Below are 24,047 nucleotides of genomic sequence, written 5' to 3'. Positions count from 1 at the left end.
GTATCAACAGCAGAGCCTCCGCTACGAACCACATCTTAGCAGTCGGCTCTACAATGACATTGTCGGATGAGGAGGCAAAGAAGCGACTGATCGAAGGTCTCCAGACCATCAACTCGGTCAAGAAATCGTGCACTTCATCCCACGAATGGCAGTCAGTCTTCCGAATCTTCAGACTCTCTTCATCCCCACCAGTGATCTGAGCGCGCATTAAAGTTCTTTTCACGTCCCAGTCATAATCCAAATCATCAGCCAGCTTCTTCAGGTCCGCGATCACCAGAGCAACACTCGACTGAGCTACGCGTTTGGGTCTCGCCGTGTTACCGTTAACTCGAGTTGTTCAGTGTTGCTACTGATAGCCCCGCGCCCTTGAGGTTGTCGGATCCAGCGTACAAGGGAAGCCTGGTACACTGCCCAAATATCGGGGAACCGCTGGAGTTTAACGTCCACGGCGAGTTGGCAAACTAGCTTGTCGTTGGTGCTCAGAAGTAGAGACGCATTGTTTAGCGAGAGCTCCCATTCCCGCAAAATATTCTTTGCCATCTCGTCCACGGCTCCATCTTCTGCGTTGATTACACCCAAGGGAAACGTAGCCGGCTCAAAATTCGCGTTTAAGTGATGACACAACAGCACGAGGTACCTTTCTCTTCCGTAGTAGCTGTCGTATTCCGACTGCCAGATCTCCACAGAGAGTGAAAATTGACCCACTTCCTCGTGCACTCGCCCCATGGTCTCAAACCGCTGCTTTGCCGCCTTGTGCTCCACTATACGGCAAATAGTCTCTCGGTCAGGCAATTGGAGTTTCCCCGTCGATAGAAATCTAATAAGATTAATGAAGCCTGACTCTTCTACGGTCGACAGCGGCTCCAAACTGCCACAGATCCATCGAACCAGCAGATCCATAGCTGTCGGGTCTCCGGAGTAAATGGTCGCCAGCACTTCATCTCGCTTGGTGCGTTTCTTTTTGGTCACTGGTCGAGGAATGCTGTTGCTGGTTTCTACTCGTTCATCGTCGCGCATTGAAAGCTCAGAGGACAAGCGCTTCGCCCCATTCGTGCTACTGGCTTGAGTCTCTTCTTCCGTCTCCTCTATATATTCGTCTTCATTTAAATCTGCCAGTTCTTCTGGGTGTTTACTTATCACATGTTTGCGCACTGTAGTCATGTGGAAAGGGAAAACTATGCTGCAGCGCAGACAATAGGCCTCCACAGCGTCGTTACTGGTCCAGTTCTCTTGGCCAGGAAGAAGTGAGGCGCCGGGAGGGACGATGAGCTTGATGCATTCCGGTTGACGGATGCGCGGACATGTGAAGAGCGTCACGTCGCCGTGCTGGAAGGCGTTGCTCATAGGAAATGTAAATGTTCACTCTAGGCCTCTCCTGTTTTGAAAATCTGATTCGAGCTAAAGTTTAGTACGATTCAAAAGCATCGCTGATCAGCATGCTGAGCAAGGGGAAGGACGATGGTGCTGGCGCTGGTGCCACAGCAGCTGCCACCATTTGCGAGCTGTGCGACCTGTACACACGCAACGACTTAGACGGCAAATGGGTAGAGCTCGCAGAAGTCTACGACGTAAGTTCATCCGCTGCCAACGCCTGAGATCCGATACTTACACTTTGGATACCCGTGTAGCAACGACGTAACGTCGACAATTTACGGGAGATTCTCGATCTTAGTGCCCCCAGTGCCCGCATGGGCGGCCTCAACGGGTGGCACTTGGAGCGGATGGCCGTTGGGGAGTTCGAGCCTGGCGCCGATACTAATGCTAACGATTTGGCCGAGATCAAGCGTGAAAGTCAGGTGATCAAACAGACGCTGATGAAGGTGTTGGCCAATGGCCGCGACTTCAAGACCAAGCGAGACGAGCTGGAGGCAGCGATGGCCAAGCAGCGTGAGGCGCTGACAGTCGAGCTGACGGAAGCTAAGGAGTTTCTGGGCCAGGCCCACTTGCTGAATGCCTGTGACTCAGCGGTGATCGAGGTCAGTGAGCCTGCGCCTGTGGAGGAAAGACTCAGAGCTACGGTCAAGCCCCCGGAGCTTTCTCCGGTGGTTGATCTCAGTGAAGCTCCATCGATCTAAGTATAAATGACGAAGAAATAATGCACAATAGGGCGAAACACGAGTACATTTCCTCCAGTGCCTCCCAAAGTCGGCCATGCTCTATCTGTAACTTGGTTTGGAGCACCTCCCTCGTTGTTTGCCCTCCTGACTGTCTGTACGTGTCACCCGTCGAGCCGCTGTCACTTATCTAGTCAACGTGAAGACGCTCCTCAAGGTATTTGACGGCGTCCTTCGTGATGATCAGCAAGTCCTTCTGCAAGATCGAGTAGACATTGATCTTGTTCTGCGCGAGCGTGTCCACGTGCGGGATGTTACGTGTGGCCAGCACAAAGCTCGACTCCACTTCCTCACCTCCCACGAACAGCGCGTGGTCCCAGCCACGGCCGCCCAGCAGCTTCTTCATATCCTTAGTCTTGGTAATCTGTTACACCAAAACGTCAGTAAAAAGTTTACAATCTTCACTTACTCAGCTACGTACGTCAACGTCTAGGGAGTCTACGATGGCCAGTTTGCCCTCACGGAGCTTGGTGGATAGCGCAACGCGCAGGCCCATGGCGCGCACCTTCTTGGGCAGGCTGTACGAGAAGTCGCGGAGCACGGGGCCGTGCACACGGTAGCCTCCGCGCCACTGCGGCGCACGGATGTCACCCACACGGGCACGCCCAGAGCCTTTCTGCTTCCATGGCTTGCGGGTGGAGCCACTCACTTCGGAGCGCGTCTTAGTCTTGTTGGTACCAGCACGACGGCATGCCAACTGCCAGCGCACAACACGCTGTAGGATGTCCACGCGGTCGGGCGCGCCAAAAACCTCGCCGTCCATGGAAATAGAGCCAAGATCCTGCGTGTCCTCGGCCAACGACAGCATCTTCAACTCCAGGTCGCCCGACGACGTCACCTTGACCTCCTGCGCAGCCGGGATCACGCGAGGCGGCGGCATTGGCTTCTCTTCGGCCAGCGACAAATTGGCCGGCATTGCAGCCACCTGCGTGCTGGCTGCGCGCACCAGACTCGCACGCGGAGCAGACACATTCAGTGCCGCTATACCGCGCATCAATCGGTTCATGGACACAGTCGCCATCACCTCTGATTCCCCTTTGTGGCTCCGATGGATGGCGTTTGTGGTCTGAATCGGTTGTTGTATTATTATTAGTAATATATCCAAGTAGTACTGAACAAAAACAAAATACTATTATTATTTCCGGCTAAAAGTTTTGAGCTCTCAAAAATATTGGTCTTGCAGGTTCAAGCCACATTGCGGCATCTTCCCCCCTCGCCAACATGGCGTCGCAACGTAGAGACTCGGCCCCGCGCGGAGACGGCAGCTTGGCAGCCATCTGCACGCTTATTGAGCGCAGCAATCTGGACCGCAAGTCCAAGCTCGACAGCACTGGCCGCGTCTGCTACGTACGTCGTCTCTTGATGCCCCACGTGGAATAAAACTAACTCAAAACTATAATACCTTTCTACGAGCAGGAGCTCAAAAATGACCCGCTGCTACTGGACTCGTTTCCAATGGACCGACTCATGAAGGCCATGCGTCGTCTGGTTTGCGACTCGGACACATCAACGCGCGCGGGAGCGCTCAGGGCGCTGCGTTACGCCATCAGCAGTAGTGCTAGCATCAAGTATTTCGTGGATCTCAACTTGCCCGTCTTCGTGGTTCGCTCTTTAGAACGTGAGCAAAAGCATTTAGCAGAACGTGTCCAGGCTCTCAAGGTAGTGCGACGGATCATGGAGATCGACGCGGCTCAGATGCCGACAGGTCTCGTGACCTCGTTGACGGCCATTGCAGGGCACAAGGACGATAATATGCGTCGTGTGTGCTTGGAGACGCTACGAGAGTTATCACTGCTGAATGTAGAGGTCGTGGCTGAGGCTAATGGCACTAAAACCTTGGTGGATGCCATTCTGGAGCCGTCGTTCCAGGACCTTGCAGACTCGCTGCTTATGACATTGCTTGTCATCCTAAATGAGCCGTCGACTCGCAAGTTTATTGAGCCTTTCGTGGATTCACAAGTGCTATTGGCTCCATTCACAGATACTGACTTACCAGCGGGTAACGAGAGGAGACAGCGATGGATGGCCAGTCGCAACGCCATTGTGACGATGATGCGATCCTGGACAGGAATGGTGGTGCTGACGAGCAATCCGCAGGGTTTACAGTCACTGATTCAGCTATTAGTGAAACCTGTGGGCGAGGACGTGCAGAAGGCAGTTCTGTCCACTATCTGCGAGATTTTTTACAAGAAAACCAGCTTCGACAAGTCAGCCACCGACGCTGCAGACACACCTGCTCTTCCCGTGAGTCTGTCGAGTGCAGAGCAATTGCCACTTGCAGTGAACCACAATCTACTGGACAACTACACAGTAATCATTCTTCTCGCTATGATCCATTGTGGGATCCTTGAAGCGCTGGTGACTTTAGGAACGGGACCGTCTCGAGCTTTGGCAGAGCCAGCAATCGACCTACTGGCTGACATATTGCGGATGGCTTCTCGTTTGCTGCCTGACCAGCACTGTGCGTCATTGCTCGCACTCCCGCGACTAGTATCGTCGACGTCGCTGACCACAACAACCACAATGTCCCTCGGTGACCATGCAAAGAGTCTGTTAGAGCGTCTACAACGCGAAAAATCGATCCGAGCTAGTGAGATGCTGGGCGAGCTGGCTAACGCTGTAGGTGCCAACTCCGGCAGTATTGCTACGCGTGGTGTATCGTTGGTCTCGTACGGCGGCAGCGGTGTTAACGGCGTGCAGCTAGCGTCCGAGCTTCTTCGTGATACGAATCGCCCATCAAATCTCCTGGCTCTGCAGCAAATTGCAGGTGTAGTGCGTCTCCCGTCATCTAGTGGTGGTGTTGGTATTGCTGGAACTGGCGGTGGCTCTGCGTCTTATGCTGTTGCGCCTCCTTCAACACAACGCGGAACGAAGAACGCAACGGCGCTCCTAAAAGACAGCTTGACATCACGAGAGCTGATGGTTCTCGAGCTTAAGCAATCTCTCGATGCACAGATGGATGACAGTACATTTAAAGACATGCTGCACAACCGCTCGCGCGTACTGACGGACAAGAACTACAAGAACTGGAACTGGGATATCATTGCCGAAATGCTCGAAGGTCCACTGACAAACCCGCAGCGACTTTCGGAGGCAATGAAGACCAAGTTCTTCAAGCGTCTCTCAGGCTTTTTCCGTTGTGATCAAGGCAACAAGGGCTATTTCTCGAACCTGTACTGGATTCCGGATCACGTGCCGTACTTGCGTCCAGCTTGTCAGATGTATACGCTTTTGTTGAATCATCCCGAAGGTTTACTCTTCCTGAAGACCGACAGACGTGGTCAACTGCTTACCGAGATTTCGTCAGCTCTTGAGCTGGAGGCACGCCCAGAGGCTGCTATCGTGGAGTCCCATATTGGCGTCTTGAAGGCTCGCATGTTTTCACCTGACTATGTATCGCGTCGAATGTTGCGCGAGTATTTCACGCTTCTGGGACTGATGAGCTCGAGCAAGGAAGGTCTTAAGATGATGGAGCAGTCCAATCTATTTCAGCGACTGTACGTCATGGGCACAACTAAGGGCCACGATTTCCTGTGTCGTCTTATTCTAGCCAACTTGGACTACTCGGTTGATGGCAGTTCCCGTAAGCTGCTCCAGTCGTGGATGATGGAAGGTTCCAAGGCGCTGCGTCTGTATGCAACATGCTTGCTGCGTGCTCTGCTGCGTTCTGAGGTGGCAGACTTTGATAAGTGGGGTGTCGACGCACTGGTGACGCAACTCACACAAGAGGAGGAGGTTGCTAAGGCTGCGTTGAGTGTTCTGGAAGAGGCCGCTGAGACCCCTGCATGTCTTCTTGCTATGATTTTGAAGCGTCCAACCAAGTTGATCCAGCTCAAGGACAAACGTGCCGAGTCTCTGCTTCTCAAGTCGCTTTCGCTAGCTGAGGGACTCAACTTTTTGCGTGAGACAGGCGACTGGATCTCACGTACACTTGCCGCTTGGCGTCGTGAGAAGCACATTTCATACGTGCATGCCGTGGAGCACGCGCTATTCCGTGGCTTACATCGCGATGCAGCAGGCCGAGAACGTGGTGCAAGCGGTGGCTCAACTAGCACACGCCAAACGTGCTCTCCTACTCCCATCCCGGTGAATGTGCCCATGAAGCGAGGTGGTGGCGTCGGACTTAAGCCTCCTAGTGGTGGGAGCAGCCAACGCTCCTTGTGGGGACTGGATTGGCTCTATCGTATGCCGTGGAACATGGAGGTGAAGATTGTGGGACCTCCAGGAAGCGGCCCTCCGTCGAATCTCATCTTGGAGACGTATATCGATGGCGCGATGCGTGACGAGGATGATGGTACCAGTATCGACGATGAGCTTCGTATGAACTCCATCCGCGTCAAGGGAATCGTTGTCGATGCACGTAATATGCCTCAACCTGTGGTCGTGAACTCACAGCAGACATTGCAAGCGTGCCTGTTCTTGGGCACGCAACCAGTAGACCGACGTGGCTTTACGAAGCCGCCACCGCAGAGCAATGGAGGCTTCGTGTCCACAAGCGCATCTGCATCGGGCGGTGGCTCTGCTCTTTCAAGCGACACCCAGCAGAAGATGCTGCGTGCACGTTCAGCGTCCAACTCGACTACTGGGAATATGGACCGCAGCTCGGAGACGATGATGTCTGCGTCGCTGGACTTTGCCGATACTGGTGCGTCTTCGGTCGACGCAGCGAAGGAAGAAAATAAGGATTGGAGTTCGTGTCAGCCCGAGCAGCGGTCGCCGCAGTATCTTACAGCGCCGGAGTGTTCACTATGTGCCCCTGGAGAGCGTGCTGTGTGGAACTTCCGAGTGGAAATGGACTCAGCAGCTGGCACCAACACCTCAAACGGAAGCGTGAAGCGTCTTATGCTCAAGTCTGTGGAGTTCACACTGCAGCTACTTCCTCTTCGTCCGCGTACCGTACCATTGCCAGTGCATCTGTACGGTGAGTTAGCGAAGACCAGTGCTGGTTGCCAGATTCTGCACTCCTCGGGCCATTTACCAGAGTTCCTCGCCTGTCTTCGTGACGCTGCAAGCGTTCCTCTTGAAAAGCGCGCCGCTTTGTGGGCACTTGGTCACGTATCAGCCACTCCACGCGGATACGACCTGCTGAACCACTACGCTCAAGACTTTGTGGAGATGATCGTGAAGCTGGCTACTGATTCCCCGCTCGTGTCCATACGCGGAACGTGTTTCTTCGTGCTGGGTTTGCTAGCACGGTCACCTGCTGGTCAACGACACCTGGCTCGTCTTGGCTGGGATGCTCCGCGTGATGCATCACGCACGTCCATTGCTGTCCCGCAGAACTGCACGTCGCTCTTTATGTGGCCACCGTCTGGCTCCTCAACGCCTTGTCCATTGACGCAGACGCCTCGTGCTTCACCGCTTCAGCGACTATTAATCCGCAGACGTGACAAAATGCCCAATGAGTGGCGCGAAGTACTGCGTTTTGTTGCAGATCTGAGCAACCACATCACTCAGAAGGAGGCACATGCTTCGCTTAACAAGCTGCGCTCATCGAAACCCGAGTTATTCGAAGAACCTGTGCTGCTAATGTATGTGCATGCACTACTGGAGAAGTACAGCTACCGCTTGGCTCTACGTCAGTTCGTACTCAACGCTTTCGACCGAGCAACATTGACAGATGAGGTGCTGGATACGTTGCGTATTGAAGACGAAGAGGAGCAGGGACAAACGCGCCAACGTGTGCCAACCGGTCGAGAGCTACGGCGCCGTCGCTCTTCGCCTTCGATCCCGTCATTTACTTCCTCAGTTCAATCACTGAACGCTGCCATGCAGGCGACATCAAGTGTCTCTCGTCTGTCTTCTATGCAGAATGTATTGAGCACTGGAGGCAACATGGGCGACCAGCGCTCGACGATGCGGCTGAACGCTTACAACGACCCCATCGACCGTACGGTATTGCTTAAGCGCAACCGCAAACGTTTAGCTTTCTCCGAGAAGACGATCGTTGTTGGAGCTCCTGAAGCTGTTGTGTAGAGGGATAGACATTTCAAGACGTAGCGTTTGTCGTCACTATCTCTATATTGTTCCCAACCGTCTATAAGAATCTCCCGGAGGCCATGTCCATGAGTGAGTCACCCATGTGCAGAACCTCAAGCTTGCACAGTTTTCCGTTGAGCGTCGTGCACATGGTGATGGCGCCCCGTAAAGTCTCCAATCCGCCACGTTGGACTCGTATTAGGGCTGTGCTGGGTTCGCTATTGTTGGCGAGCGTTTTCTCGAAGGATAGGATGTCGAACTCGCTGGCTGAAGCCCCTACCACGCCGAACGCAGTCTTGAGCGTGTTATCCAGGGCAAACTTGAGCTGCTTCACGTCGGCGACAGGCGCAGCTCCGTCCTCAGAGAAACTGTCAGGAGATAACGATATGAGTTATGGGTGCGTTATGAAGCTAGTTAGTACGACGCACATGGCAATCTTGAGGTAGCTGTGCTCAACATGCAGCGAGAACTTGTGGTGGGCACTCATCTCATTACCGACAGGGATGAACTGTTCTTGTATACATTCACGTATACCTGGCGTTTTTATGTATGCCTGGAGTTTTTGAGCAAAACAAAATGCACCTAAATCTAGAAATGTTTCAATTAGCAGTCGTCTAGATTCTAAGGACGCAACTTTATCCAATTTTGCTAACTCCTGCCTGCAAAATAGCAACGTCCCCAAGCGAAGGAAATGTCTCAACTTTAGCGTGTAAATCACTTTGCCGCTTGTCAGCATTGTGAGCTATAAAACTTACCTGCGTGTCGAGCGCCAGTGCATTGCAGTCTGCCAGTGTCCGGTGCCCCCATCTACGAGCCACCGTCCACTGCCAGTGTCTGCAAAGACACATCCCAAGGACACTCATGCGCCTGGCAGTGCAGCTTGCGGCTGCACTACAACCGGCTACACTGAGTACACATGCGTGCAATGGCGAAGGACTATACCAAGGACTGTATGCACAAGGACATCGTTGGCTGTGCGCTGCCAAGATGGTGTACTCAAACGAGAGTGCATTTATCTAGAGTTTAGTATTGACTTATTTGCTATTTGTATACTAATCTACTTTTGCGGTACAGCGGTGTTCTGGCGGAGGCTGCTCCACACTTTGCGTTTTGACGCCTGCCGCTCATCAGAGAGCAGCAGAGAAGAGCAGCCTCGCCAGACACCGCAGTCCTGTCGCGGCCTTTTGCCCGGCACTTACGTGTTTACGTTACTTCCTGATTAGTTTCCTAAAGTTGACATTTAAGTGTATTTACATTTAAATGGCTCCTACTCTTAGAAGCGATCGACACATGGAGAACAATCCCTCCGTGACGAACCCTACGTCACCACTGGTTATGAGCCCAATCAGGGCGCAGTCTGCGACTGACGTGGCTGCTGGCGTTCCAGACACAAGTTCTGGAATTTCGACCAATCAAGATCAAGCTTCAACCCCATTGGCAGGAAATTCAAGCTTGAACAATGACGCAACACTGTCGCACAGTGATGCAGAACGACTAATTCGTTCATTGGCTGGAATCCCGGGTGGCCGCCCGTTATTCCAAATGTTACTCGAAAGTATGCATAAACTTTCGTCGACGAACACGGAAGAATCCGTGCCAGTTGACAATCCTCCCCAGTCGCCGCTAAACGAACAAAACGGCGACCGAGACCCCGACGATCCGTGGCGCCCTCTAGACAACATGAACCCTACTGGCCGCTACAACGACGGCGAGCTGGCTGAGTACACCAAGGTCCTCATCAACTCGCCTCCGATCAAGCTGCCCAAGCTCCATCTGAAAGGCGACTACAAGGCCTGGAAGAGCGAGGTGCCGTTGCACTTCGAGCCGAAGATGCTGGGAGACATCACCTATGGCCCTGAGCGTTACGATGCAGTAGAAGGCATGCGTCGTGACAAATATCGCGTGTGGTACAAGTCGCGCAAGAACAAGGCATTCTCAGCACTCGCGTTGTCGCTGTCTGTTGACCTACGTACGACGTTCAAAATCGACGACATCCACGACAACATGGACGCCGCCGCTATGCTCTACGATGCGATTACGCAGCACTTTGAGGCTGGAGATGGTATTAATCCTGATTACCTACTGCAAGAACTAGTGACGCGCCGGCTCAAGCCAAACGAGTCAGTATCGCAGTATGCTGACGACATTGCAAAGAAGGTGACACTTCTACATCAAGCTAATGGTGAGTTTGCTGAGTGGCAACATGCAAGCCTACTACTATCGAACAGCGTGGAAGCGTTTAAAGATCTCGCCCGTGAACACGGCGATTGGCTTAACAACCATGAACGTAAGACACTTACACTTGCTGAAGCTTTACAACGACTACGCGCTGCTGAACACCAGCGTGACCAGCTGCGTGCACAGACCAGACAACCGGTCGCGCATTCAATGCAAATTGCTCATGTCGGAACGGACCAAGGACAAGGTCAAGCCCGAGGACGCAAGCGCAACAAGCAACAGCGCAAGCGATCCAAGGGCGTTGCAGATAAGAAGCAGCGCACAAACTGCGCGAACTGTCAAGGAGAAGGACATTGGTATGCCGAGTGTACGGCTCTCACTGGCCAGCAACTGAAGCCAGAGCTCGCGAGAAAGCTGCAAGAGAGACAACTAAGGGCTCCCGTGTCGCTGGTGAACTCCGTACGTCGTGTGGATGCGGTAGCGTTGGAAGAAGATGGCCAAGGACTGTTTGCGGGCCTATCACTATGCGATGCGAATGCGATTGACCTTACGGATGGTGCTGCCCTATCGCCTACGGCTACGCAATCACCTGCATGGTCACTAACGTCTCCTGCGGAAAGTGAAGAAGGAGGAGAGCGTCGTGTTGTTGAAGGGGTGCGGGCAAGTACGCAACGCACTCAATCGTCGGTTGCGCAAGCAACGCAGCGACTGCAGCTGCAAGTTGGAGTTCCTGTTCAACACATACAAGTTGGAGGACAAGGACTACAACAACGACAATCAACCTCACTGCCTACACTGCAAGCACCAGCTGTAGCTGTGCAACCTACTGGACAACCTGCTGTCCAACAGGGTGTACAAGCTACTGTACTGCAAAACATGCAACCTACTGTATCGAGAACTGCGCAGACTCAGTGGGAGGGCAATCAGTCTACAGCTGGATTGGTGCCTACGTGGGAATCAGTCATCTACTACTTGGGGCAAGGACTGTCGAGTAACTCGAAAGGGCCTACACTTGAGCCATGGCGCAATCAAGCTGAACCACAAGGGGGTTCGGCTGTGCCGGGGGATAGCTGTCGAGGTCCTGATGTCGGGTTTAACAGACGCCAAGAATCAGAGATGCGCAATGATTGCAGACCTAACTTGGAGAGTGCGTACGAGAGAGGACTCTGGAGTCAAGATGTTGGACACTTTGACCCTCCTATTCAAGGACGAGGACGAAGTCGTTCACCACCCCGATTCTTCAATCGAGAACGAACTCCACCAAGAGGAAGAGGCCGTTCTCCGTCAATGCGAGGGTGTGAACCAAGAGGAAATCCAGGGCGTTATCGATCTCCACCGCGTCAGCAGCAGTGGCGTAACGAGAGACCGAGTCGCTATGAGCCGCCACCTCAACGTGATGATCGACTGAGTCGCTATGGACCGTCGTCTCCGCAGCAGCAGTGGCGTGACAATCCTTCGAGAGGACGAGGACCTTCACCTCGACGTGACAATTTCCAAGGGCGGAACATGTCTCCGCGTCGATTTGAAGACCATCGTGAGAACAGACCACCCAACTCTCGTCAAGTCAACGCTGTGAACCAGAACCAAGGCAACTGGCCAGCTCGAGGACCGTCTCCTGGACGACGTGGTGTACACACCGAACGCGAAGGTGAACATCATTAGTTTGGGCTACCTACAAACGAAGGGCAACTTCAAGTTGACATGCTCAGAGGACCAACAGACTGCTTGGATCTCCAAGCCAAGCACATCACTCAAGTTCATGATGCGTGACAGTATCTACCGACTACGTGCAGAAAAAGGGACTGGAGTAATGGTGATGGCGGCTCTAAAAGAGGACATGGACAGCAAGAAAGCCATGGAGCTGCTTCACCAACGATTTGGTCATATGAGCATGGAGACGGTGAAAGTGTTGGCAAACAAACTCGATGTTGGAGTTAAGATGAATGCAAAAGGTCTGACTTCCTACGAGTGCGTTGCTTGTGCTGCCAGTAAGGCAAAACGAATGTCTTATAAACGGATTCCATCGCGGAAGTCCGAACCTCTGGAGACTCTCATGATGGACATTTGCTCTGTGAACGAACAGTCTGTGGATGGAGCTACAATGTTTCTCTTTATCATAGATGAGTCTACAAGGTACAAGTGGCCGTTCCTACTCAAGAAGAAGAGTGAAGCAACGTTTCACATCAAGGTCCTACTGAACAGGCTGCGAACTCGTTTTCCTGAGAAGAAGGTGCGACGACTACACTCTGACCAAGGAGGTGAATTTGCAAGCAAGGAGCTAAGTGACTACTGCGTCGACCAAGGGATTGAGCAGCAGTTTACGAACGCCTATTCTCCTCAAGAGAACGGCATTGTGGAGCGTGCTAATGGTGTGGTTCTACCAAGAATCAGAGCGATGCTGATGGCTACACACATGCCCAACTCCTTGTGGGGAGAAGCCTTCCTGCATGTGGTGACGACGTTAAACTGGCTACCCACCAAGCCTTTAGGATTGGTGTCCCCGCACCAGAAACTGTACGAATCGGAGCCCATGCTGGATGATTTGCGTACTTGGGGCTGTCTGGCACACGTGCGTATTCCCCCTGAGTCAAGACAAGCGAAAGAAAAGCTGGAAGCGAGGGCAAGACTGTGTCTATTACTGGGTTATAGCGAATCGACCCTAGGCTACAAGTTCATTGACCTGGTGACAGCTCAAGTGGTGACAGCTCGTAGTGGGAATGTGAAGTTCCATGAAGAGTTCACAACCGATGGCATCTACATGAAGCATCTATTAGAGAACGCATTCTTTGATGGTGATCATACTCTACGCGAGACTGTACCTGTGGCGCGCATCAAGACCAACATGGAGACGTACCTTCCAGGTTGGAGTGACGGCATCTCTAGTGCGGAGAAGCCACTTGAGGCGGTACCACTTGCTGACGAACCTGCAGAAACTGAGTTAAGTTCAAGTGGAAGTTTGTCAATCGTTGACGCACCTGTGAGCAAGGACAGTGCGGAGACTGCTGGTGTTGCAGCACCAGCCGTGTTGCAGGATCCTACGGAAGAAACCGAGGAAGGTTTGGAAGTGAGGAAGCGCAAGAGACGCAGAACAAAGAAGAAACCTGCAATGGTGGAGAAGGAGACAAGTGACTTCGAAATTCAATCTCCATCAAGAGAGCCCTGCCTAAAGCGACCAAGAAGGAAGCAGAAGGCGAATGTTCGATTGTCGGATTACGTGGTAGGCCTAGTGCAGGCTATGACTACGGATGTGCAGATTCCGACGACGTACAAACAAGCACGTGCAAGCAAGTACTGGCAGCAGTGGAGAGCTGCAATGTTGGTGGAACTTCAATCGTTGAAGGGTCACAAGACCTGGAAACTTGTACCCCGCAAAGATGCCAAGAAAGTGAAGGTGATAACGTGTAGGTGGGTCTTTGCTGTGAAGCGAGATGAGCGTGGACGAATCAAACGTTTCAAGGCGCGACTAGTGATCCATGGATTCAAACAACAACTTGGGATTAACTACTCTGAGACCTATGCACCTGTGATCCGGTTCGAAACCATACGTGCGGCTATCTACTACGCTGTACAAAGAGGTTGGGAGGTGTTGCAATTTGACGTGAAGACGGCTTTTCTGTATGGAGACTTGGACGAGACTATCTTCATGGAGCAGCCTCCTGGCTTCCAGGTGGATGGACCTGGGTCCATTTGCAGATTGTTGAAGAGCCTGTACGGACTGAAGCAAGCACCGAACGTTTGGAATCGCACGCTTCATACGAAGCTTGTTGCGATGGGGTTTACTAGGACGGACTCTGACTACGGCCTATATGCATTGAGGAAGGATGGTGAAGTCAAGTTGCTATTGACTGTATACGTGGACGATCTACTGCTGATGGGTTCACGTGACCTGTGTGCCACAATCGCTGCCTCACTGCAAGAGACATTCGAGCTCACGACGATGGGCACAGTCAAATATCTCTTAGGCGTCGAGATCCTGATTGACCGGCCGCGCCGGCAAATAGTGTACTGCCAGAAGCAGTACGTACTGGAGGTGTTGAAGCGTTTTCATATGGAGAACTGTAATGGCTGCGCTACACCAGAAGCTACGACGCCCTCGAAGACAGACGTGCCTGCTTCGAAGGAGTATCTTCCCTACAGAGAACTGGTGGGTGCTCTCCAGTACCTCGTTAGTGCATCGAGACCTGACATAGCTCATGCTACCCGACACCTGGGCAAGTATCTTGCGAGCTATGATCATATGCATTTCGCACAAGCCAAGAGGGTACTGCGTTACCTGAAGGCTACATGTGACTACGGACTAGTGATGAATGTGAAGCTACAGACTGATGTGCAAGTTAGTGGCTACTCTGATGCTGATTATGCGAACGACCCTGTGGATCGACGGAGTATCAGTGGCTACATCACTATGCTGGACGACAACGTCATCTCCTACGCATCTCGCAAGCAAGAGATCAACGCGCTTAGTACCTGTGAAGCTGAGTACGTAGCAATGGCAGAGGCGACCAAGGACTTGTTGTGGCTTGCTGGCCTATGCAAAGAGTTGAGCTGGAAGCATCCAGTACCTCAACTACTGGGAGACAATCAAGGAGCCATTGCCTTAACTGCGAAACCTGGCAAACATTCGAAATCGAAACATATCGATAACAAGTACCACATGATCAGACGCCATGTGGAGTTGAAGCAACTTACAACCCAACACATCGGAACTGATGATATGGTGGCCGATATAATGACAAAGGCACTTGCAGTGGTGAAGTTCACACACTTTCGCAAGGCTATGAAAGTCTTACCTATTGTGTCGAGCGATGACAACGTATCCGAGGACATGGCTACAACTACGACTACTGCTACTGCGTTGACTACTGCTGTTGATGCGGAGGCTGTACCTGAGCGACATTGATGAAGACGAGGGCGATCGAGTGGGAGTACTGTTACTGAGTGGACTGCTATTGTCTTTGAGCTGCGACTACGCTACTACTAGGACTATGGCGGCAACTAGGATGCGCGTGTGTGATCGCGTCGACTTCCAAGTGCGTCGCCGAGATCAAGTGGGAGTGTGAGCTATAAAACTTACCTGCGTGTCGAGCGCCAGTGCATTGCAGTCTGCCAGTGTCCGGTGCCCCCATCTACGAGCCACCGTCCACTGCCAGTGTCTGCAAAGACACATCCCAAGGACACTCATGCGCCTGGCAGTGCAGCTTGCGGCTGCACTACAACCGGCTACACTGAGTACACATGCGTGCAATGGCGAAGGACTATACCAAGGACTGTATGCACAAGGACATCGTTGGCTGTGCGCTGCCAAGATGGTGTACTCAAACGAGAGTGCATTTATCTAGAGTTTAGTATTGACTTATTTGCTATTTGTATACTAATCTACTTTTGCGGTACAGCGGTGTTCTGGCGGAGGCTGCTCCACACTTTGCGTTTTGACGCCTGCCGCTCATCAGAGAGCAGCAGAGAAGAGCAGCCTCGCCAGACACCGCAGTCCTGTCGCGGCCTTTTGCCCGGCACTTACGTGTTTACGTTACTTCCTGATTAGTTTCCTAAAGTTGACATTTAAGTGTATTTACATTTAAATGGCTCCTACTCTTAGAAGCGATCGACACATGGAGAACAATCCCCCCGTGACGAACCCTACGTCACCACTAGCATAGTTAACCAGCATTGTTATCACTTCGCACCATGCTCACTTTTCACCTTTCCGCTACATAACAAGAACAAGGCTCAGTCCAGGCCGTCATTCATAAGGAATGAGTATTGTGACTCCTGGTGACGTCGCGATTGCTGTTGGCAAAAGCACACCATCGACAACTTACTCGTTCATAAATGTCAAGGGATGCAATGGCGAACCTATCGCTGAAGTTCCTGTCACCTTCAAAGCCGAGTGGGCTGCGTACTGGACCGAAGACCACCGCGTGTGCTGCCCAAGAGTCTTTGCTCCAAGCTCTTGAGCTGTCTTCGCTTTCCATCGCTGCTCATCGACTATATTGCCATTGGAGTGGCCATGATCATTATTGGGGTAATTTCGTTGCATTTTTTCGCACTCGAAGCTCTAATAACTCCATGCCGTTTTAAGAGAGCAGCCCCAGTGTTGACCCATGATTGCTTTTACTACTGGTTGAAGCGAAATGGAATATGAGCGAGGAGCTAAAGAAAGTGAAGAAAGCGACCCAAGGAATGACAATGTTCGTACTTGCGCATAAGCTGAACGACGTGCGCGCTGTCGAGGAAATGATCAAATTGCAGTCCATTGAGAAGCAGAAGCTGGTGGTGCTGCAGAGTTAGCAATTCAACCTCAGAGCCTGCAGGATAAAGGAATGCTACAAGTCATCAGCGAATCATATTCATGTATTTACACAATGCATTCATACCCAAATCTTTCGGTTCTCTTCAATTGCTTCTTGTTTCTGTTGAGAGCTCTAAACCAATACAGAACAAGTCTATCTATCTACTTGGACTGAGTACGCGGGCGGCGAGAGTTCTTAGGACGACGCTTCGACGCACTAGAAGGTGTTGATGATCGGCGTGTGTGGTGGTGACCCGAACGTGGCGTCGTCGGCTCGGAGTTCTCCGATGAAGAGGAAGCGTCCTCGCTAGCGTCGGCATTCAGCAGCACACGACGCGACATTTTGCCCGATGCTCCGTCCTGCAGACACTCGAACTCCATTTCTTGTCCCTCCGACACGACGTCGTGAATGTTACTGACCTTGTCACGCGAGAGCTCCGAGATGTGTACGAAGCCACGCTGACCAGAAGAAGCCTCAAGGATGGCACCGAAGTCCATAACCTGCTTCACGTGCATGGTGTAGCGCTCTCCCTTACGGAAGAAGAACGTTCGGTCCTTGTTGGAGCCTTGGCTGTCATTGTCACGACTACTGTTACTGTCGTTGCCGTTGCTCCCACGCGGACCGGAGCTGGCAAATCCAGCGAGTTCAGTCTGGATCCAGTCGCGAGCCTTCTCCGCGTCTCCAGCTGCACCCACCACACGTACAATACCTTCACGACGATCCACAATGCTCACCGAGACGTTGAAACGCGACTCCAGATCGCGAATGTTGCTGCCTCCGACTCCAATCAGCGCTCCAATCAAGTTCGTGGCGATCACGCACTCAATACTCACGTTCGGAAGTGCACTGCCACTGGACTTCAGAGTTGTGCGCGGCTCAGACAATTCGTTGCTCATACGACGCAAAATATGCAGACGAGCGTGCTTGGCTTCACGCAGTCCCTCCTTCAGCACGAAAAGCGGCACACCGCCGGGAAGTTTCACATCCAGCTGCAGAGCCGTCACACCAGATGTCGTGCCTGCCACCTTGAAGTCCATATCGCCGTAGTGATCTTCAGAGCCAAGGATGTCGGTCACCAACTGGTAATTACCTTCCTCAATGCGCTTTTCCTGGCAAGCAAACGGGTCCCCAGCAGTAACGAGACCGATGGCGATACCTGCAACGGCACGGCGAACAGGTACACCGGCGTCCATGAGGGCTAAGGAAACACCACACACCGTAGCCATGGAGGACGAGCCGTCCGAGCCCACCACTTCTGATGTCATGCGGACAGTGTACGGGAACTCAGTGATCGACGGTAGAATAGGCAGCACAGCCTTCTCGGCCAGAGCACCATGGCCGATCATACGGCGGTTAGTTCCGCCCACACGACCGGTCTCGTTAACACAGAAGGGCGGGAACTCGTAGTGCAGCATGGCGTGTTTGAAAGGTGCGGGAGCATCACGTTCTGCTTGTTCACGTGCTTCGTGCAGTGCACCGCGAAGACGAATGCCACGCTCCAGAGGCCCCAGCGTCACAGAACACAGCGTCTGCGTCTCACCACGAGCGAATAGAGATGAACCGTGCGCCATAGGAAGCACTGCAGCCTTCATCTCAAGCGGACGCACGATGCGAACCGGACGACCATCGAGTCGCACGGGTTTGTTCTTCTTCGTCTCCTTCGCAATGGTCAGAATACGCTCACGCAGCACACGCTGGAACGTGTCGTGAGCTGCACGTTGGATGGCAGCGTCGTCCACTGGAGGATTCGCGGTAGCGAAGTGTTGACGCATCCCTGTAAGCATTTTGTTGTAGACTTCACGCTCTCCTTCCTGGCGAGCGAGTTTATTGACGCGACCACTGGCGATCAACGCCTCAGCATCTGCGCGTCCCAGTTCCTCCGCCTTGGCCCACACTTCCGGCGCAATGAACAGCGGCGAGTACTCGCGCTTCGTCTTGCCATGTTCTGCTGCTAGTTTCTTCTGCTCTTCGATTGCCGACACGGCATTGGTGTGTGCCAGATCCAATGCCTCGTCAAGACGCGCCTCCGTCACCTCGTCACCTGAAGCTTCCACCATTATGGCATGCTCAGCTGTACCAGCATACAGGACGTCCATCGTAGCTGCTTCACGTTGTGGGGCGGTCGGGTTGACCACCAGCTGTCCATCCACCTCAACTACACGCACACAGCCAACCGGTCCGTCCCACGGGATGTCAGACATGCTCAGAACCGCAGACGCCGAGTTAACTGCCACTACCAGCGGATCATTGTTGGGATCGTACGACTGCACGGTCGCTAGCACCTGTGTGTTCTCGCAGTAGTCGCGTGGGAAAAGCGGACGGATGGCGCGGTCCACCACGCGGGATTGCAGCACTTCCTCGTCACTGCCGGTGAACTCGCGGCGCTTCTGGTTGTCTGGGATAAGACCCACAGCATGTGACTTGACACGGAAGTCCACGGTGAGTGGCAGGAAGTCGCGCTGGGTGGAACCGCCATTGACTGACGGGTTGCCATGGTGATCGCCGCTTACGACAGTCGTAAGCAGTACTGTGCGACCACACGAGGCAAGCACGGCGCCGTCCGCGAGCTTTGCAAGCTTGCCCACTTTGTAGGAAGTCGCATCTAAGCTGCCGACCACCAGCTCCTTCTCTTTCTTGGGCTGCTGAGTTTGAGTCTGAGTCTCTTTGGTTTCCGTCGGCTTCGGTTGTTGATGTGCTGTGACTGTCTTAGCGACTTCCTCTTCCTCCTCTGACAGCTTTTTGGCGCCGAAAAACAAGTCACGGAGTCCAAAAAATGAGCGACTTTGATTTTCAGCGCTAGCTCGAGGAGCACGGTGGTGAGCTACCGAGATGGCAGCACGACGAGCCGCAGCGGTGGTCGGCAGGCGACGAGCGGCGGACAGCATCTTGAGACGAAGATGACCAATTGTGCGGCAGCGGTGGCTCTACCAGCCACACGTAACGATGTACCAAACACCAAACAGCTGTTAAATAAAACGGTCCATGATTGGATAAATCATTGCTTGGTCGTGTGGCGCACACCAGCTTCTAATTCCTGGTCACAACAGAAAAAGCCCAGTCCGTCCGCACCAAACAAGGCGCAGACTGACCCCCTCGCTCCAAGACTCCCCAGACCAGATCAGCAGCATGGGCACTCGTGTTTACGTGGGCGGACTTCCGCGCGACGCTACTTCGCGCGAGATCCAGGACGGATTCAGCCGTTACGGTCACGTGTCCAACATTTGGGTGGCCCGCAACCCGCCAGGCTTCGCTTTCGTGGTGAGTTGAGCTGCTTCTTCCCTCTCGGCGCGGTGCATCGCTTGCATGATGGCGCGCGATATCTCGCTCTTTCTTCCTCTTCTCCTCCTCCTTTATTCTCCACCCTACCTGTGCCGGTAGAGCGTCATCGACGTGTGTCCAAGCAGTCGGAGGGTGGCGGTCTGTTGGTGGCAACGTGTGTGTTATTTGTATATTTGTGTACTATACCAGTGTGTATACATGTTGAACGTTGCCACTTTGACCGCCGCTGTCGAGTCTCCTGTGTGATGATTGTGGTTTCGCTCGTTGAGCTCTTCCCATCTCCGGGTCGGTGAGGTCGACATCTTCGTCGCCTGCTGCTACTGCTGTGGGCTCCCCGTCGTCTTCGGAGATTCCTTCTACTGCTAGAGGAAGAGATAGAGAGAGCTTCATTCGCCACATGGTGGATAACCGACGTGCCATCATGCTGCGCTTCGCCTCGCCTTCATCCCGCGCCATCATCTTCATCCTCATCCTCGCCCCCGATTTTAAATCATACCAACCAACGCCTCTTCATCGTCGTCCTCCCAATTCCTGCTCCTCTCACCTCTTCTAGGACTTCGAAGACCCGCGTGACGCTGATGATGCTATTCGCTCCATGGACGGCCGTGACTTCCTGGGTGGACGGTAAGAAGCTTCAGATTGCCTGTGAAACTACTACAGATAGCCTGATGTCTTGAGTGCTTTGTGCAGAATTCGTGTTGAGCTGGCTCGTGGTGGCAGCCGTCGCGATGGTGGAGGCGGCGGCGGTGGCGGTGGCCGTCGTGGAGACGATGACCGCCATGGCCGTGGTGGTGACCGTTTCGAGCGTGGTAAGCCCCAACTACTTCTCTCCTTGGCAGTGGTGTGAGCCCGTACCTTACAAATTTGTGTGCTTTGAACTAACAGGTCGCAACCCGCCCCAACGTACTGACTTCCGTGTGCGTGTGACGGACCTGCCGCGTGATGTGGACTGGCGTAACGTGAAGGACTTTCTCCGCACGGGTGGCGAGGTCACCTACTGCAACATCGAGGCTGATGGCTCGGCGTAAGTGCTTCCCTTATCTCGTCTGCTAGAGTGTACCCTGCTGCTGAAATTGACATGTGCCCGGTGTGGCTATCTGTGATTCAGGATCGCTGAGTTCCAGACCAAGGAGGACATGGAGGACGCCGTCAAGAAGCTGGACGACACCGAGTTCCGTGGAAGCTACGTGCGCGTTGCCCCCGAGGGAGACTCGAGCCGTCGCTCCCGCTCTCGCTCTCCTGCTCGTGGCCGTTCACCGAGCCGTCGCTCGCGCTCGCGCTCGCCTGCTGCGCGTAAGGACTCACCGCGCCGTTCGCGCTCCAGATCAGCCTCACCGGCCGCTGGTCGCTCGCCCGCTCGCAAGAACTCAGCTTAAGGTGGTGTCGAAAAAGAGCTGGAGGCCTGCTAAAGTCAGCGTCGAGAGCCAAGAGGGCCCTTGCTCACTCGCGTGTGCAGTGGTTGACAGGCCAAACAACTTTTGTTGTCCCGTGTCAAAGGTACAAGCACATTAAAACGGTGGCAATACTTCCTGTCTTATCACATTTTACTCATGTTCTGGCGTCAATAGTTTGTCATCTGCCTCCTGACGTAGACTGAATAATCCGCCGCATAACACTTTTACATGCACATGTATTACGCTACAGTACTTCTACCAGTAGCAGTTACTCAGAAGCTTCAACTCATATCAAATTTACCTTGGAAGCTTGAGCTTTGGCGCATAAGATCTCAGCAATCTACATGTAATGTCGACGAGTTCGGACCAAACATGCAGTAAGATGCTGAACGAAGACCTAATGCGAGCCATACGAAGGAGCCAAAACGGTATCTCCAAACAACACAGAGCGATCGATCTCCGGATGAAGTAGATGGTATTTGTGACTTCCCAAGCTTCCCTCAGCGTCCGTCCGTCCAACAAGTCAGCAAGCGGATCGAGAGAGAAGCTGTTACGAAAGATGCCCCTGTTGTAACCTGTAAGGCCCTGCCAAGGCCAATCCCCTGTTGATATTCATCTACAGCAGATCTACCACCATCGTCCAACGTTGAAAAAGCTTAAGAAGACCGAGCTTTATTATGCGCCGCACTTGCATGTTGTCACACCCTAAATATCCTTGCGCTGGAGTCCTGTGAGATGTCAAACAATTGAAACATGGTCAGTTTCTGCTGTTGTGATTATACCCAGAGCTTTAGCGTCGTACCAGGAGGCAGGGACTGCGTGAGCTTGTCAGCCTTCTCCGTGTCCGTCACGCAAAGCGTGTACAGGTACTTGGAGCAACGGATTTTGAACTTGACGACCTTGTCGCTCTTTTTGATCTTCACCGAGCGGGCATCTTTGCGGCGCGCCTTCTGCAGGAAGTCACGGATGTCGGTGATCTGCTTCGGCTGTGAATAAAGACACACATGTCTTGTGTTAGCTTTCTGTCTGTCTGCCTGTATGTACCATGAGCTCTAACGACAGCAGCATTTCTCCTTCACACATACCATTTTGCTGCGTTGGTCTTCTAAACTTAACTAAAGAGGACTAGCCGAGTCTAACAACTGGGGGGAGCCTGCGCACCATCGATTGGCAGGGAACGTCTCGAAACTGATTCGTCAAAAACATTTCTTCTTTTGTAAATTGATTTGAAGTTTTTACGGCTCCGGTGCACGTAAAAAGTGATTTAAATCAATTATATTGCAAAATATTAATGATCTTGTTTTGTTTTAATTTTCCAGACAATAATTGACATTACAGATTTGGATAGCCGCGCAGTCTAGGTTTTAGTAAGTGAGTTCTAAAACAATCTGAGAAGTTAGCCAGCTGTTATTTTTTTTCAGGCAGAAAACCGAACTCCATTCGAAGAGAGCTTGTTGAGAGCTACGCGAAGAATTTGCCGCGATGGCATCCTCTTCGAACCAAGAGTGTCATATCTGCCTCGAAGATTTGCGCAGTAACCTGGTGGCTGCTCCGTGCGGACACGTTTTTCACCACGCCTGCGTCATCCAGGCGCTACAGTTCAACAAGCAATGCCCCATTTGCCGCCGCAGCACATACGACGCCGACCTCATCGCACTTTACTTCGACGTACCGAATGTTGGCGAGGTAGAGGATGGCAATATACAGACGACTAAGCGTGTCGAAGCCTCAGGAGACAGCGTGGCGCTCAGCTCGCGTGTCAATACGCTCATGGAGCGCATCCAGTGGCAAAATAAGCAGCAAGAGCGACTCGTGGGCGAACTGCAGCGTCTACGCAGCCAGAGCGAGCAGCTACTGGTTGATAAGCGCTCACTAGCCCAGCGTGTCGGAGGATTGGAACATACGAAGAACGAGTTACTGACCAAAGTGGCGAGGTACCAGATGGAACTCTCGCGTCAAACGGAGGCAGCGCGCAGATCAACTGTAAACCAGAGTATTATCAAATATCTGGAGACATGCGACGCATCGACACTCGAGGAGGAGATCCAGAACCCGAGAGAACTGATCATGGCGCTCAAGAAGGCGTGTAAGTTCCGCCATGACCAATACGAGAAGGTGGTGAAAGAAAAAATGCGTCTCAAAGAGATGCTGAGGAATACGCAGCCCCAATTAGCACAGCAACAAACAGGAGGCAACGCTAGAGTGGCAAAGAGCAAGGCTCGAAGTGCAGCTTCAGTGTCATTTGAGAGCAAACGCGCGTATCCGACTTTTGGAACGGGACTCCAGCCGCCGGTGGAAAGCAAGAAGCGCAAAGTTGATTCCTCGTCCGTAGCATCAAATCCGATGCCATTCTTCGAGAACCAGTTCAACGATGACATTCTAGGGTTCACCCCTCGTTCAGAATCGGCAGGGTTCCGCGCGAACGCTTATTCAGACGTATCGGTCCGTCCACCGCCGAGTTCACGGCAGACATTTGGACGCAGCAACTTTAACCCGAACCAGTACGGAGCGTATAACATGACGCCATCAAGTCAGCCTCCTATACAGATGGCTGAATTCCAGGCGGAGGTGTGTCGCCGGGGCTACGACGAAACTGGTAAGTTGACCAACTTTTTTCTCCCAAAAGAGGCTGAGTCGCGGTCTGCGCCTAGGAAGAAACAAATTCCGAGCATGCAGAACCTGCTGAACTCACAGTCAAGATCTTCGGGTCAGCAGCAGCGCGTTGCAAACAACGACCGGCAGGAGTACGCACTTACCAACTGGCTGCGCAACAATTAAGTGCTCTCTTGGGCCTTTCCTGATATTTGCAGTCA

General features: G+C 52.9%; 9 protein-coding genes across 9 annotated transcripts; 5 read left to right on the top strand and 4 right to left on the bottom strand.

Annotated features, from left to right (window-relative positions):
• Positions 1 to 1,423: 1,423 nt before the first annotated feature.
• On the top strand, positions 1,424 to 2,136 carry PITG_03769 (uncharacterized protein; the record flags this gene model as incomplete). Its single annotated transcript, XM_002906769.1, has 2 exons — positions 1,424 to 1,568; positions 1,629 to 2,136. The coding sequence occupies 2 exons, from the start codon at positions 1,437 to 1,439 to the stop codon at positions 2,073 to 2,075; spliced, it is 579 nt and encodes a 192-aa protein (XP_002906815.1).
• A 91-nt stretch (positions 2,137 to 2,227) lies between these two features.
• PITG_03768 (50S ribosomal protein L4) lies at positions 2,228 to 3,150 on the bottom strand (the record flags this gene model as incomplete). The annotated part of the gene is made up of 2 exons (XM_002906768.1): positions 2,228 to 2,478; positions 2,536 to 3,150. The coding sequence occupies 2 exons, from the start codon at positions 3,133 to 3,135 to the stop codon at positions 2,245 to 2,247; spliced, it is 834 nt and encodes a 277-aa protein (XP_002906814.1).
• A 185-nt stretch (positions 3,151 to 3,335) lies between these two features.
• Positions 3,336 to 8,090, top strand: PITG_03767 (uncharacterized protein; the record flags this gene model as incomplete). Its single annotated transcript, XM_002906767.1, has 2 exons — positions 3,336 to 3,461; positions 3,531 to 8,090. 2 exons carry the CDS (start codon positions 3,336 to 3,338, stop codon positions 8,088 to 8,090), a joined length of 4,686 nt encoding a protein of 1,561 aa, XP_002906813.1.
• A 61-nt stretch (positions 8,091 to 8,151) lies between these two features.
• PITG_03766 (uncharacterized protein) lies at positions 8,152 to 8,580 on the bottom strand (the record flags this gene model as incomplete). The annotated part of the gene is made up of 2 exons (XM_002906766.1): positions 8,152 to 8,461; positions 8,522 to 8,580. The coding sequence occupies 2 exons, from the start codon at positions 8,578 to 8,580 to the stop codon at positions 8,152 to 8,154; spliced, it is 369 nt and encodes a 122-aa protein (XP_002906812.1).
• A 7,444-nt stretch (positions 8,581 to 16,024) lies between these two features.
• Positions 16,025 to 16,225, top strand: PITG_03765 (uncharacterized protein; the record flags this gene model as incomplete). Its single annotated transcript, XM_002906765.1, has 1 exon — positions 16,025 to 16,225. The coding sequence occupies one exon, from the start codon at positions 16,025 to 16,027 to the stop codon at positions 16,223 to 16,225; it is 201 nt and encodes a 66-aa protein (XP_002906811.1).
• A 497-nt stretch (positions 16,226 to 16,722) lies between these two features.
• PITG_03764 (polyribonucleotide nucleotidyltransferase, putative) lies at positions 16,723 to 19,446 on the bottom strand (the record flags this gene model as incomplete). Its single annotated transcript, XM_002906764.1, has 2 exons — positions 16,723 to 19,221; positions 19,264 to 19,446. 2 exons carry the CDS (start codon positions 19,444 to 19,446, stop codon positions 16,723 to 16,725), a joined length of 2,682 nt encoding a protein of 893 aa, XP_002906810.1.
• Positions 19,447 to 19,607: 161 nt separating this feature from the next.
• On the top strand, positions 19,608 to 21,393 carry PITG_03763 (pre-mRNA-splicing factor SF2-like protein; the record flags this gene model as incomplete). Its single annotated transcript, XM_002906763.1, has 5 exons — positions 19,608 to 19,819; positions 20,394 to 20,464; positions 20,531 to 20,649; positions 20,726 to 20,864; positions 20,949 to 21,393. The coding sequence occupies 4 exons, from the start codon at positions 20,436 to 20,438 to the stop codon at positions 21,214 to 21,216; spliced, it is 555 nt and encodes a 184-aa protein (XP_002906809.1).
• A 297-nt stretch (positions 21,394 to 21,690) lies between these two features.
• PITG_03762 (60S ribosomal protein L38, putative) lies at positions 21,691 to 22,398 on the bottom strand (the record flags this gene model as incomplete). Its single annotated transcript, XM_002906762.1, has 3 exons — positions 21,691 to 21,939; positions 22,017 to 22,220; positions 22,396 to 22,398. 3 exons carry the CDS (start codon positions 22,396 to 22,398, stop codon positions 21,910 to 21,912), a joined length of 237 nt encoding a protein of 78 aa, XP_002906808.1.
• Positions 22,399 to 22,663: 265 nt separating this feature from the next.
• PITG_03761 (uncharacterized protein) lies at positions 22,664 to 24,012 on the top strand (the record flags this gene model as incomplete). The annotated part of the gene is made up of 1 exon (XM_002906761.1): positions 22,664 to 24,012. One exon carries the CDS (start codon positions 22,717 to 22,719, stop codon positions 24,010 to 24,012), a length of 1,296 nt encoding a protein of 431 aa, XP_002906807.1.
• Between the last annotated feature and the right edge of the window lie 35 nt (positions 24,013 to 24,047).

This window comes from Phytophthora infestans, genomic scaffold (assembly GCF_000142945.1).
Source record: "Phytophthora infestans T30-4 supercont1.4 genomic scaffold, whole genome shotgun sequence".
In the NCBI taxonomy this organism is placed as follows: domain Eukaryota; phylum Oomycota; class Peronosporomycetes; order Peronosporales; family Peronosporaceae; genus Phytophthora; species Phytophthora infestans.
This window is presented reverse-complemented; position numbering and strand designations above follow the sequence as displayed.